General features: G+C 49.3%; 1 protein-coding gene across 1 annotated transcript; it reads left to right on the top strand.

The window, feature by feature from the left end:
* The first annotated feature begins 353 nt into the window (after nt 1-353).
* Nucleotides 354-14,603, top strand: ATOX1 (antioxidant 1 copper chaperone). The gene is made up of 4 exons (XM_066341726.1): nt 354-480; nt 4,956-5,031; nt 9,458-9,627; nt 14,464-14,603. The coding sequence occupies exons 1-3, from the start codon at nt 475-477 to the stop codon at nt 9,580-9,582; spliced, it is 207 nt and encodes a 68-aa protein (XP_066197823.1). The 5' UTR covers nt 354-474; the 3' UTR covers nt 9,583-9,627; nt 14,464-14,603.
* The last annotated feature ends 222 nt before the right edge of the window (nt 14,604-14,825 follow it).

Raw genomic sequence — 14,825 nt, 5'->3', positions numbered from 1 at the left:
GCAGTGGGGACAGCGTGGGCCTAGACTGCTTAGGTAGCTGCCTGGAAGCCCGGGCTTGCCAGGTCAAGGCACACACGGGAAGCAACTATGAGTTGATGTTTCCCACTCCTCCCTCATCTTGGTCTCTCTCCTCCCTCTAAAATCAATAAATAAAATATTTTTCAAAATAAGTACAAAGGGCCAACAAGCAGAAGAGCCCAGCCCATACCTTTCACCGCCTCGCTCAGAAGTGGCGCTTACTCGGCCACGCCCACCGGAAGAAGGCAGACTGGCCAACCGGGTCGGGCAGCCCGGCCAGGGGCGGGGCCTAATTGCTGGTAGGGTCGGAGGAGGCGGGGCCAGAGGGCGGGGCTTGGCTCGTGGTATAGCTGTCTCCGCCGCGCACACCCGGAAACGCAGCGGCGCCAGCGCTCTGAACCAGCACGAGTGTTGCTTTCGCCGTCTTCCCCGCCGCCACCCAACTAGACCTCCGTCATGCCGGTAAGTGGCCGCACCGCCACCCCGCGCAGGCCCGCGGCCCCTGGCTGCACAGCTGGTTGGCCAGATGTCGCTCTTCAAGGGCTCAGGCCGTAGCTGGAGCTATCGCCCCTCTTCTTTGCCCTTCCCACCCAGCCCCCTGCGTCTGCGAAGCTCCAGAAACTCGGATGCGAAAGGGGTTTTACGTAGGAGTCAGGAGCCAGAACGTGGGAACTGCAAGGCCTCTGGCGATTACAAGCCCAGTCCTGCCCTGCACAGACGGGGAAACTGAGACCCAGAGGAGAGCCGAGAGTAGCCCCAGATCACACAGGGAGTGGGTGGCGAGCCGTAACTGAGGCTGCCAGTCCCTGCGCCCTCCACCTGAATACGTCTGTCTGCTGAGCTGGCCTGGATAGGGGCTGGGGGGGTGGGAGAGGGTGGGCTGTAGCCTTGTGGAGAGGCTGGTTTATAGAGGTCTGAGTTTTTCTTCCCTTCCTCGGCCCACTCTGGCCAGACGTTCAGGCCAGTGCTAGGCGACACTGAATGGAGACAGTGCTTTTTTTAACCTTTCCTACTGGCCACTTTCTGAATCTGAACTCAGGAGCACCAGAGAGGTTCAGGGACCCCCCAAAGTCTCCAGTTGCTCAGTGGCAGAGTTTGGGAAAGAATGAGCAGGTCTTTGACGTCTTTGCAGCTCACTCAGCCTTACTGCTTTTACCCGGCTCCTGGCCTCATTTTGTAGACAAGAAATTAAGGCCTGAGCGGGCTCTCTGTAGAGCATGCCCATGCCTTTCTCCCTTGGACCTGTATCTCTGCTCTCTTTCTCCTAAACTCTAAGGATCCCCACGAGACTTGCAGCCAGCGGAGCAGTGGCAGCGGTAGCCTCAGCTCGTCTGGGGCTAACTCCCTGATCCTGTCTCCAAGGCTCCCTATTCTCTGATTAGTTGCCTTGGCTCATTTCTGTCACTGACTTTTACTTCTCATGAGTTCATGCAGCCCAGTGTGGCCCACCCACTTCTTTCCTATGACGTTTCTAGAGAGCCAGAGGAGCCAGCCCCGCCTAGGCTCTCTCCTGTTGCTGTGTCTATCCTAAGCCCTTTTTCCTTGCACCATCCACAGCTGTAATAAACATACTCTCAAAATAAATGAAAGAAAAAGAAAGAAAGGCATTTGGCAAATAAAAATAAAAAATGCCCACAATTGACTCAAGGTCGAGTTGGGAATTGGATGGAGCCAAGAGTAATTAATCCCCTTATCCTCAGACTCCAGTCTCTCCTGGCCTTGCCACATGGTAAATCACACTAACTTGGGAGGAAGCTTTGATCCCAGTTACATCCTGGAGATCCTGGATGAGTCCTGTGATATTTAGCACTTCCCCTCATGGTGCCTAGTTCACAGCTGTGCTCCAAGTGAGGACTCAAAGGGATCTCACAGATGCCCTGTGCCTTAGCAGCCTAGCTTTGGGGAAGCTGACAGGTGAGTCACAGGCCTCCTGGGCTAAGACACAAACATCTCAGGTGACATTTCCCTTGGGTCTTGCCAGGTGCATTGAGACAAATCCTCAAATAACATAAAGTATGGACTAAGAACCTGATAGCATCTGGCCTCTCTGTTGAGCAAATCTGCCTGTGGCAATGTTAAAGGACAGCTTTGATAACCCTGGGACTGGGATAGTGGCAGATTTTTGTGGGTCTGGGCCAGTGAGAGGAAGTCCAGCTTGAAGGTCACTATTCTGCTCACTTGTGGGGATTTAGACAAACAAAAGACCCTTCAGAGAGGATGATCACTATGAAGAGGACACTTGGCACCAAGTCACAAGACGAACAGCTGAAGGAAGGAGAGTATTAGTGAAGGGCCTGCCTGGAAGGGGAAGACTGTCACCTGAGAGGTTGCACAAACACTTGGAATCTCAGAAACCTTTTTGAAAATCTGTGCTCTCCATGCCCTGGCTGGGAAGCCCAGTTTGTTAGAAGGTCATCCTGAGGTTGCAGGTTCCATCTCCGGTCAGGACATGTTCAAGAACTCATCCAATGAGTGCATAAATAAGTGGAACAAACAAACTGATGCCCTCTCCCAATTCAATAATTCCGAATTTTCTTAAAGAAAATAAAATCTGTGTTCCTGCTTGCCAACCAGATGACATCAATTAAGCTGCTTTACTTCTCTGTGCCTCGATTTCCTCATCTGTAAAATAGGGATAAAAACTGACCTCACAAGACTATTGTTAGTATTAACAGGAAATATGTCAGTAAAATATTCGACACAGCCGCTGACATGCTAGACCACAAAATATGGCTGCTCTTGTGTAGACCTAGGACAAGTAGGGCAGAACTACAGGCAGACTGATTTCAAACCCCATTTGAACAAGGACCACAGTGATTAGAGTTTAGGTTTTGGAGACTATGTCTGGTCTGGGCCCTGTTATTCACAAGCTGTGTCACATCGAGTGAGCGAACTAACCTCTGAACCTCAACCTCTTTTGTCAAGAAGGGATAATAGTAATGACTAACTCATGAGATTGTTGTGATGTTAAGCAATGTAATCCACTGAAGGTGCTTGGAACAATGTCTGGCACAGAGGAGGCACTCAAATATTATTAGTGAACTCCCAGTATTCGGGGTGTTCAAGCAGAATTGAGAAAGAATCCTTCTGTGAGAGGAGCTGGTCCGTGTGACCCCACTCTGTTCCTGCCTTTCCAGTTCTGAGATTCTGTGAAAGAATTGCACAACTTGCTGGACTCTCATCCACTTTAAAGGACACATTTTATAGGCAACAAAGCAAAAGCTCTGAGGGGCTGGAACTGTGCAAAGCCAACCATTCATTGGTGGGCCAGTCTTGGGATTCGCTGTGAAAAATGGCTTACTCTGTTAAGTAGATTTCCCATCACCTCCAGATTTACTTTTGCAACTCAGAGGTGGAGGAGGAGAACCCCAAACTGTAATGTTTGCCCCCAAAGCCACCGCCTGGCTTCTGACCTCTGTACTTTGGAGGAGGAACGGAGACCCACTGTCTGTAGTCTGCAGCAGAAAGCTTCACATACCTGTTGACTTTAGTCCTAGGGCAGCAAAAATTCATGCTACTTCACATGGTGTTCCTCCTCTCAGAGCTCCTGCTAAATAAGAGTCAGGGCTGCAGGAGGGTGGTGGTGACAAGTGGCAGTGCTGTTTGCAGGTCCGGAACCAACAAGAAGTCCCTGGAGCCAGGAAAGCCTGGGTTCACATCCCAGCCTCAGCACGTACTCACCACGTGACTGGGCAGTTTAATCCCCAGGAACCTCAGTTTCTTCCTGAGTAAAATAAGGTGACTAGCTCCCTCTCTAGGGGCTGAGGATGAATTCAAATACCAGATAAAGAGCGTTTGGCACATAGTAGGCACACATGAGATCTAGGTCTTATGTTGGTCTTGCAAACCCTTTAAGCGTAGGATGGGTATCCAAGTGGCAGCCGTTGACAAATCTTGACTGTCTGATGTTTGTTCTAGAGCAGGAGTCAGCAAAGTTTTTTTTTTTAAAGGCCAGATGGTAACTACTTTAGGCTTTGTGAATCATATGGTCTGTTACAACTACAGGCGTACCTGGTTTTATTTGCACTTTGCTTTATTGTGCTTCATAGATGTTGCGTTTTTTAATTTTTTAACAAATTGAAAGCAAGACCCTCCAACAAAAAGATTAGAACTTGCTTTATTGCGATACTGCTATATTGCGGTGGTCTGGAATCAAACGAGCAATATCTCCAAGGTTTGCCTGCATTAGGGATCAGCAGTGAGCTGTACAAAGCCTCTGTCTTCTGGGAGCTTAGTTTGTTAGACTTTAGGATGTCAAGCCTCCATAAGTGTCCAGGAGCCTGCATTCCCTTACTGTTCTGCCCTCCAATTCACTGGGAGCCCATGCAGATAGATCTACTCCCTTCCCAGGATTTGGGCGCTGTCTCTGAGAAGGAGGCATTTGGATGAGGACACTGCTCACCATGTATCAGAATCGCCAGGAAAGCTTTCCAGCAGATGTAGATGTCCCACCCCACACTTGCTGATCAGAACCTATAGTTTTTGAAGCTCCCTAGTGCTTCTAATGCAAAGGATAATCTCCTGGTGCATAAATAAGACCACCAGGTCAGCATAGCTCAGAGGATGGGTGTCCACTACATCAGAGATATAGGTCCTGAGATAGCCCTATATCTCAAGAATCAGGATTTTGAAGGTGAGATTAGAAACCAACATTTTAAACTAACTTTCTAGCTGATTCAACTCATCTTGTGCCAGCTCCTGCTAAAGGAGTTGCAGGGATTATTTAATGTACCAGCCTGTGAGGTACAGAAATCCTTAGTTACTCCACTTGACCGCTGAAGAGAGTGGGGCCCAGAAACGGGCTACTGGTGAGTCTGACAACAGCCAGATCCTGCCCTGTGTCTCTGCCTCCATCTTGGCCCTTGAGCGGACTTGCATGCTGGTGGGTGTGTAGGTCTCGGCAGGACTTGGCTTATGGTCCCCTCTGTTTGTTTCAGAAGCACGAGTTCTCTGTAGACATGACTTGTGACGGCTGCTCTAATGCAGTCACTCGAGTCCTCAACAAGCTAGGAGGTGAGTGAGTGGCCCTCGGTTGGGGGTGAGGTGGGGGAGACTGATAAAGTTTATATTGTGTTCAGATGCATGCAGGCACGGAGCAGGAAAAGCTTGAGTTTAAGCTGATAACAACAGTAAAACTAAGATGTATTGAGTACTTATCATGTGCCAAGTACTCCGCTTAGTGGCTTTCACAACCGTTAATCCTCACAACCATTTAGATAGCAGGAGGGAACTGAAGTTCAGAGAGGGTGAGTAACTTACTGGGATCACACAGCCAGTAAGTGGCAGAGCTGGGATCTGGCCTTGCAGTCTAGCTCTAGAACCCTGTCAGTACTAGATAGTGTGCTTGGGAACTTCAGGGGGATAACTTTTGTTATATGACACATTTGAGTGTCATTTTCTATTAAGATTTTTAAACATTTTAACAATTTAAATAGTAAATTTTGAATCAGTCATGTGTAGAGCTCCTAAAGCACCTCTTTTGAACATATTTAGAAAACCATTATTCTCACCCAGCCCCCTCAACTCTCATCTGGGGAAACTGAGGCCCAGAGAGGGCTGAGGTCTGACCCTGGGGCTCCATGATGTAATGACAGAGCTGTGATCAGAATTATGGTGCTGCTGGGGCAGTCAGTCTTCTAAGATACTCATTTTTAAACCCCTAGATGATAATAACAGCCAATTTTCAAAGGGCTTCCACATAGATGTGACCTCATTAGCACTTGAAGCAGTCCTCCCAGCTGTCCTTTCCGTCTGTGGAATGGAGATGTGGACACCAGTGCCCCAGGGGGAGTGACTTCCCACAGTGAGTCACTCGCTGGTTAACTAGGCTCTTACTTTGAAAGAATCGAAACAATGGAAGGAACCTGGCTGCTGACTTGTCATGTGGCTGTGGCTGCTTCTCCCCCAGCCCTGAGGTTCCCCAGCTAGAATATGAGAATGGCAGTCTGCGTCCACTTTTGCTACGGATACTCGGAGCGAACTTCTGCTCAGACGCCCCTCCTATACAGAGTGACGCAGTCTGGATGACAGGAGGGTGGGTTTGCTCTTTGACAGTAGAAGACTCCTGCCTAGCCCCTGAGCCGCAAGGAACACAATTGAAATCCATTGTGTTAGATGGTCCCAGAGCTGCTTCCAAAATATATATTCCAAAGAGGAGGGAAACACTCCTGAACCAAAAGACAAAAACAGGGAGTGCAGCCTAGATACATTGTAACACCCACTGGATACATTGTAATACCAACTGGATACATTGTAACACCCACCCAGGCTGGTATCCATTCAGTACAAATTCAGACTTTTTTTTTTATACAGAGACAGAGAGAGGGATAGACAGGGACACACAGACAGGAACAGAGAGATGAGAGGCATCAATCATTAGTTTTTCATTGCGCATTGTGACAACTTAGTTGTTCATTGATTGCTTTCTCATATGTGCCTTGACTGTGGGGCTACAGCAGACCGAGTAAACCCTTGCTCAAGCCAGCGACCTTGGGTCCAAGCTGGTGAGCTTTGCTCAAACCAGATGAGCCCGCACTGAAGCTGGCAACCTCGGGGTCTCGAACCTGGGTCCTCCATATCCTAGTCTGATGCTCTATCCACTGCGCCACCACCTGGTCAGGCCAAATTCAGACTTTTTATCTTTTTATTTTTATATAGAGACAGAGAGAGAGTCAGAGAGAGGGATAGATAGGGACAGAAAGACAGAAACGGAGAGAGATGAGAAGCATCAATCATCAGTTTTTCGTTGCGACACCTTAGTTGTTCATTGATTGCTTTCACATATGTGCCTTGACCGTGGGGCTATAGCAGACCGAGTAACCCCTTGCTCAAGCCAGCGACCTTGGGTCCAAGCTGGTGAGCTTTTGTTCAAACCAGATGAGCCCGCGCTCAAGCTGGCGACCTCGGGGTCTCAAACCTGGGTCCTCCGCATACCAGTCTGACGCTCTATCCACTGCGCCACCGCCTGGTCAGGCCAAATTCAGACTTTTTGACTAAACCTTGTGCCACGTAATTTTTTGTTTTAATTTTATTTATTTATATATTTTTTACAGAGACAGAGAGTGAGTCAGAGAGAGGGATAGACAGGGACAGACAGACAGGAACAGAGAGAGATGAGAAGCATCAATCATTAGTTTTTCATTGCGCGTTGCAACACCTTAGTTGTTCATTGATTGCTTTCTCACATGTGCCTTGACTGCGGGCCTTCAGCAGACCGAGCAACCCCTTGCTGGAGCCAGCGACCTTGGGCTCAAGCTGGTGGGCCTCGCTCAAACCAGATGAGCCCGCACTGAAGCTGGCGACCTTGGGGTCTCGAACCTGGGTCCTTCCGCATCCCAGTCCGATGCTCTATCTACTGCGCCACCACCAGGTCAGGCAATGTGCCATGTAATTTTTAAGGTCCCTTGACTGATGCTTGGTTATCTGCCTTTGAACTTGGGCAGGTTTCTCCCTACCTTTCACTTCTGTGCCCAGTTGGGCAGCCTCTTGAGATGCGTCAAAAGGGTTTCAAGTTGGTTGGGCACTGAAATGAGCAGTCATGGGCCTGAGGAATCACAGACTAATCGTATACTTGAACTAGGAAAGACCACAGTGGCTCGCCAACCCCAACTCCTTCGATACAGATGGGGAAACTGAGGCCTATAATGGGCATGACCCAGCAAGTCAGTGGTGAAGCCACACCTAGAACCTCTGCATTCTTTTGTCTCAGCAAGACCCATTCTGCCTGACCTGTGGTGGCACAGTGGATAAGGCATCAACCTGGAACACTGAGGTTATGGGTTCGAATCCCTGGCCTTGCCAGTCAAGGCACATACAGGAAGCAAGTACTACAAGTAGATGCTTTCCGCTTCTCCCCTCTTTCTCACTTTCCCTCTTTTTCTTTCTCTCTCCCCTTTCCAACAATTAATAAATTAAAAAAAAAAAATCTAGGCCTGACCAGGAGGTGGCGCAATGGATAGAGCATCCGCCTGGGATGCAGAGGGCCCAGGTTCAAAACCCGAGGTCATTGGCTTGAGCGCAGGGTCGCTGTCTTGAGCATGGGATCATAGACATGGTTGCTGGCTTGAGCCCAAAGGTTGCTGGCTTGAGCCCAAGGTCACTGGCTTGAGCAAGGGTTCACTCGCTCTCCTGAAGCCCCCGGTCAATGCACATATGAGAAAGCAATCAATGAACAACTACGGTGGCACAACGAAGAATTGATGCTTCTTATCTCTCTCCCTTTCTGTCTCTGTCCCTATCTGTCCCTCTCTATCTCTTTCACAAAAAAATTAAAATAATTTAAAAATCTAAAGAAAAAAAGACCCATTCTACATACAGGCAGTCCCCAGGTTATGAACAAGATAGGCTCTATAGCAGGCGTCCCCAAACTACAGCCCGCAGGCTGCATGCAGCCCCCTGAGGCCATTTATCCGGCCCCACCGCACTTCTGGAAGGGCCACCTCTTTCATTGGTGGTCAGTGAGAGGAGCATTGTATGTGGCGGCCCTCCAACGGACTGAGGGACAGTGAACTGGCCCTCTGTGTAAAAAGTTTGGGGACCCCTGCTCTATAGGTTTGAAAATGTTTTTAGTATTTATATGCACAGAAAGATAAAAATAAGTACTTTATTAAGACAAATATCTGTCTGAGTTGCATTTAATAGGTAAATGTGCCTGTTCCAACTAACATACAAATTCAACTTCAGAACAAACCTACAGAACCTGTCTCATTTGTAACCTGGGGACCATCTATACTCCCATGTGCCACTCGGGGGCAGGGGGAGGCTGGCACAACTCTTGAAGAGGGCAATTTTACAGAATCATTAACAATGACAAGGTGCGAGTCTGTTATCCATTCTATAAACTCATAGTACAGAAATATTTTCACAGGGTTTATAATACATGTTCGAGTGTGTTTATCATATCATTGTTGTGGTAACAGTGAGAACCTGGCAGCAACCTCAGTTGTCCTCCAGCCGGGGACTGAGTAAGTATGTGGCACTGTCACCTGTGGAGAAGCTGGCAAGATACCCTGGCCACCCGACAGTGAAGTGCAGTCTGTGTAGCCAGACCCGTGTAGATAGTCTCAGGCCACTGGGGCGGTTACTTTGCATCTGTCCATCAGGAGAAAGACTGGCTAGGTGCCATACTGTTGACATGATCCCCACAGGTTGAAGAGTGTAGGGGCCTTATACTTTCAAATTTTATTCAGAAACGTTTGCCTTTTTTTTTTCTCTCTCTCTAATGGTGTGTTTATTACTTTTGCAATTAAAAAGGAACTTAAAAGCAGCCCTAGTCCGGCGCAGGGATCAGCACACACAGCCTTGCAGGGCAGTTTTCCGTCCCCTGTTCTAGAGGAGAGAGTTGTGGGTGGGAATCACAGAGCCTGAACTCGCGCTCTGACAGCGAGAGTTCTCGGCCTCCGCTGCCTCCCCGTCTCCACCCCCTTTCTTCTTCCCTCAGGAGTCCAGTTTGAGATCGACCTGCCCAACAAGAAGGTTTGCATTGACTCTGAGCACAGCGTGGACAACCTGCTGGAGACCCTGAGGAAAACAGGGAAGACTGTCACCTACCTCGGGCCCAAATAGCGGGGCCTGGGCCCCCGGCCCACAGGACGGACCAAAGCGGGCAAGGTGGGTGAGGCCCCGCACTTACAGAATAGGTCGCTGTCTGATGCAAACCACGTGTCCAGGGACTCCTAACAACCCCCTGTGAGTTGACTCGCACCGGGTCTTGTCTCCCAGGGCCCCCTTAGAGCATATGACCCTGAGCAGTGCGCCTTTCGCTTTGGTAAGGTGACTGTCTCACCAGAGATAACACCTCTGCCCTGGGCCTCGTGCTCGTGTGCACTGACCAGGCACTGAGCTGGCACTCTTCCCTAGGGGACGGGGCAGACCGTCCCCATCCGCCCAGCATTCCCTCTGCCCAGCCACAGTGTCCAGTCCTTCCCAGCACGCCCCTCCCAGCTGTCGCCGCCCCTGCGGTGGACTGATGCAGGAATTGCAGTGAAGGTCACAGCCCTGTGCTCTCACTCTCACTGAGGAAAGCGGGGCCTGCAGAGGGGAAGTGGCATGGCTAAAGCCCCACACGGTGAGTGGCAGAGGCAGGACGAGAGCCAGGCATCCTGAATCGGAGCTCTGTAATGGCTGGTGGCATCATCCCCTGAATGGGCCCAGGGAGAGCTCCCCAGCTAGAGGCAGCCAGCGACTCCCTGCGAGTATAGCATCCTTCCTAAGGATGTCCATTGGCATCTGAGCCTGGGCAGTGTCCTGGGTATAGAGTGACCTCACAGCAAACCAGGAGAAGTCAGGTGCGCCTGGTCCCCTCATCCCCTTTCCGTCCGTGGATGCAGCCCATCCAGGATGAGTGCAGGGAGAATAATCAGAATTCCGGGATTCTGGTTCCAGCCCTGCCCTCATTTCACACTGTGACTTTGGACACTGCCACTTACATGACTGAGACTCAGTCGTGCCATCTGTGGAAATAGGGTTACTACCTCTCCCTGCGTTCCTGCCTGGTGGGGGTTGCTGTGAAATCCCTCTGGGTGTGTAGGGTTATCCTCAGAGACGCTGATGGCTCCAGCATGCTGCCGAGTGGTATTTATCAGCATTCCTGCATCCCTGGGCTGTTGTGGGAAGGCTGAGGGCAAAGTGCTCTGATAAGAAGGGATGGAAAGCCTGACCAGGCGGTGGCGCAGTGGATAGAGCGTCAGACTGGGATGCGGAGGACCCAGGTTCGAGACCCTGATGTAACCAGCTTGAGCACGGGCTCATCTGGTTTGAGCAAAAGCTCACCAGCTTGGACCCAAGGTCACTGGCTCGAGCAAGGGGTTACTCGGTCTGCTGAAGGCTCATGATCAAGGCACATATGAGAAAGCAATCAGTGAACAACTAAGGTGTCACAGTGTGCAACGAAAAACTGATGATTGATGCTTCTCATCTCTCCATTCCTGTCTGTCTGTCCCTATCTATCCCTCTCTCTGACTCTCTCTCTGTTTCTGTAAAAAATAATAATAATAATAATTACAATCCAAATCAGCTCTCATACCCATAAGCATTCAATTCTAAAAAAAAAAAAAAAGAAAGAAAGGAAAGAGGGAGGGAGGGTGGGAGGGAGGGAAGGAAGACAAAAAACTTCCTGAGCTGGCTGTACACAAGGGGGAGCCCCAGTGCAGGCACAGAATTGGAGTTGCCTGGCCTCGCATGTGATTTTTCTTTAAGTGAGAGGAGGGCAGATATTGAGATAGACTGGGATCCACCTGGCAACGCCCGTCTGGAGCCTATGCTCCAATCAGCTGAGCTATCCCTCAGTGTCTGAGGCCAACACTCAAACCAGTTGAGCCACTGGCTGTGAGATGGGAAGGGAGAGAAGGGGGAGAGGTGGGGAAGAGAAGCAGATGGTCCCCTGACTAGAAATCGAGCCCGGGATGTCCGCACGCTGGGCTGACGCTCTATCTGCTAAGCCACTAGCCAGCGCCCAGGTGTGTGAATTTTAACTAAAAAGCAATACCTGCTAGTTGTAAACCATGCTTGGCTTAATGTTTTACTCACAGCATTTTTTTTTTTACAGAGACAGAGAGAGAGTCAGAGAGAGGGATAGACAGGGACAGACAGACAGGAACGGAGAGATGAGAAGCATCAATTATTAGTTTTTCATTGCGCATTGCGACACCTTAGTTGTTCATTGATCGCTTTCTCATATGTGCCTTGACCGCCGGCCTTCAGCAGACCGAGTAACCCCTTGCTTGAGCCAGTGACCTTGGGACCTTGGGTCCAAGCTGGTGAGCTTTTTGCTCAAACCAGATGAGCCCACGCTCAAGCTGGCGACCTCGGGGTCTCAAACCTGGGTCCTCGGCATCCCAGTCCGATGCTCCATCCACTGCGCCACCGCCTGGTCAGGCCTCACAGTATTTTTTTAAATTGAGATAAAATTCACACAACAGGCAGTTAACCATTTTCTTTTTTTTTCTTTTTTATTTATTTATTTATATATTTATTTATTTATTTTGTATTTTTCTGAAGTTGGAAATGGGGAGGCAGTCAGACAGACTCCCACATGCGCCCAACCGGGATCCACCCAGCATGCACACTGGGGGCGATGCTCTGCCCCTCTGGGGCATTGCTCTCTTGCAACCAGAGCCATTCTAGCGCCTGAAACAGAGGCCATAGAGCCATCCTCAGTGCCAGGGCCAACTTTGCTCCAATGGAGCCTTGGCTGTGGGAGGGGAAGAGAGAGATAGAGAGGAAAGAGAGGGGGAAGAGTGGAGAAGCAGATGGGCACTTCTCCTGTGTGTCCTCAGCCGGGAATCAAACCCGGGACTCCTGCATGCCAGGCCAATGCTCTACCACTGAGCAAACCGGCCAGGGCTAACCATTTTCAAGTGTACCATTAATCAGCATTTAGTTTATTCACAATGTGTACAATCACTACCTCTCCCCAGTTTCAAAACTTTTTCATCACCCCAGAAAATTTCCCTGTACCCATTAGCAGACCCTCCCACTGCCCCCTCTCTATCTCCTGGCAACCACTAATCTGCTCTCTGCCTCTCTGGAGTCACCTGTTCTGGGCATTTCAGAGAAAAGGAATCAGATGATACGTGACCTTTTGTGTCTGACTGCTCACACTTAACATCATGTTTTCAAGATTTGTTCAAGGGCCCTGGCCAGTTGGCTCAGTGGTAGAGCGTCAGCCTGGCGTGCAGGAGTCCCGGGTTCTATTCCCGGCCAGGGCACACAGGAGAAGTGCCCATCTGCTTCTCCACCCCTCCCCCTCTCCTTCCTCTCTGTCTCTCTCTTCCCCTCCCGCAGCCGAGGCTCCATTGGAGCAAAGATGGCCTGGGCGCTGAGGATGGCTCTGTGGCCTCTGCCTCAGGCACTAAGATGGCTCTGGATGCAACAGAGTGATACGCCGGATGGGCAGAGCATCGCCCCCTGGTGGGCGTGCCGGGTGGATCCCGGTCGGGCGCATGCGGGAGTCTGTCTGACTGCCTCCCTGTTTCCAGCTTCAGAAAAATGCAAAAAAAAAAGATTTGTTTAAGCGGTAGCTGGGGCCAGTACAGCTAGTGCTCGACTTACAACCACGATTGGTTCCGACAGTCCGGTCGTAACACGATTTGGTTGTAAGTTGAGTAGGCTATATGTACAGTACTGTGAAATGATGTTATAACAATCTTTAAGTAATATTTTATCAAATTTTCTCTCATTATTGTTATATATCATAATTTTCTTTGTTCATTTTATGCCATTTGTATCATCTCTATACCATTTTGTTTCTTATTTTTACATTTGTCAGGTTTAAGTAAAACACTGCATTACCAGTACAACTGGTTTAATATTTGCAAAGACAATTTCTTCTTGGTAGACATCTTGGGAGGGGTTTGCTGAAAAATATCCAAGACACAAAACACAAATTGCTGTACCGAGTCTGGGATAACAGTTGAAATGGTGCACGTGGAGATGGTAGTGCTGCCGGAAGCTGGTCCGCACTGTCATACGCCCAGCTGGGCAATGCTTGCGCTGCCAGACACAGAGCAGTCATGGCTAGCGACTGTGGTCGTAAAGTCGAGTGGTCGTAAGTTGCATAGGTCGTAAGTTGATCAATATTTGTACTCCATTCCTGTCTGTGGCTGGATAATTCTCATACCAGTTTTCATTGATGTATTTACTGCGGCTCTGTTATAGGAGGTTTCAGTCTACAAGTAGTAAAAATGAATCCCCAAGTTCCCATCACCCAGACCCAGCCATCGTCCAGTCACAGCCATCACTTTTCATCTATGGTCCACTCCCCCCAACCCCATAATATTCCACAGAACATTCTAGATGTCGTATACTTTTATCTGCATGTATGTCAGTGACCGTGTGTAGCATGGGAAGGCTCCCCAAGATTTGGATGCATGGCTCTGGGTGAGAATCACCAGTCAAGCTCTTTGCCCTGCACACACAGGCAGCATCTCGTCTGTCTCAGAGTCTGTTTTAAGGGGCCCCCCAATGACTGGTTTCAATCTAGGTTTGTGAACCAGAGATAAAATGTTTATTGGTTATAAAGTGACTGATTGTGTGGCTTTTGGTTTGTTTGTTTTTTAATTTATTTATTAAATTTAATGCAGTGACATTGATAAATCAGGGTACATATGTTGAGAGAAAACATCTCTAGATTATTTTGACATTTGATTGCTGTGCACCCCTGCTCATGGTTTTGTTCATTGCCGTCCCATTGTAAGTTGAAAAAGGACAGAGAGTGCTGTCCCAGCAGCCCTGGGAGGTCCCCAGAAGACGGCTCGGCGGTGATTGGATTAGAAGGCTAATGGGTTCCAGTCAAGCTGAGAATAACGGACTTGGGAACCAGGTCTAGGCACTGGGTTTCCCACCTCACCTTCCACAGTTGCTTCTTAGAGAACCTTTACTGTTTCTGCAATGCTTCCACATGCACAGCAGATGGCGCCATTGTTCCACCTAATTTATCTCTTCCAGGACCCGGAAACTCTCCTGCCTTCCAGACTGATCTGGAACCTGGTAATCCCGCTCAACGTTGGGAGTCCCTGCAGAGAGCATCACTTGCCCAGCTGCTCCCAGGCTTCCCTGCAATAAAATCAAACTGCTTTTGTTGGAAATGTTGTCTGTTACGTAGTCTTGGTCACTTGCTTACTTGCTGTGCTGTGAGGCTCACATTGCTATGGAGTTAACTGCAGTGCTTACTTGGGTTGGAGTTGTAAGAGCTCCTGACTTGGAGCAAGAAGTCCACTGGATTTTGTTTGCTGTGTGATCTTTTGCAACTCACTTACCCTCTCTGGGCCTCACCTTTCCTCATCTATAAAGTAAAGGTGTTAGGTCAG

The sequence above is a fragment of the Saccopteryx leptura genome, chromosome 6 (assembly GCF_036850995.1).
Source record: "Saccopteryx leptura isolate mSacLep1 chromosome 6, mSacLep1_pri_phased_curated, whole genome shotgun sequence".
NCBI classification, from domain to species: domain Eukaryota; kingdom Metazoa; phylum Chordata; class Mammalia; order Chiroptera; family Emballonuridae; genus Saccopteryx; species Saccopteryx leptura.
This window is presented reverse-complemented; position numbering and strand designations above follow the sequence as displayed.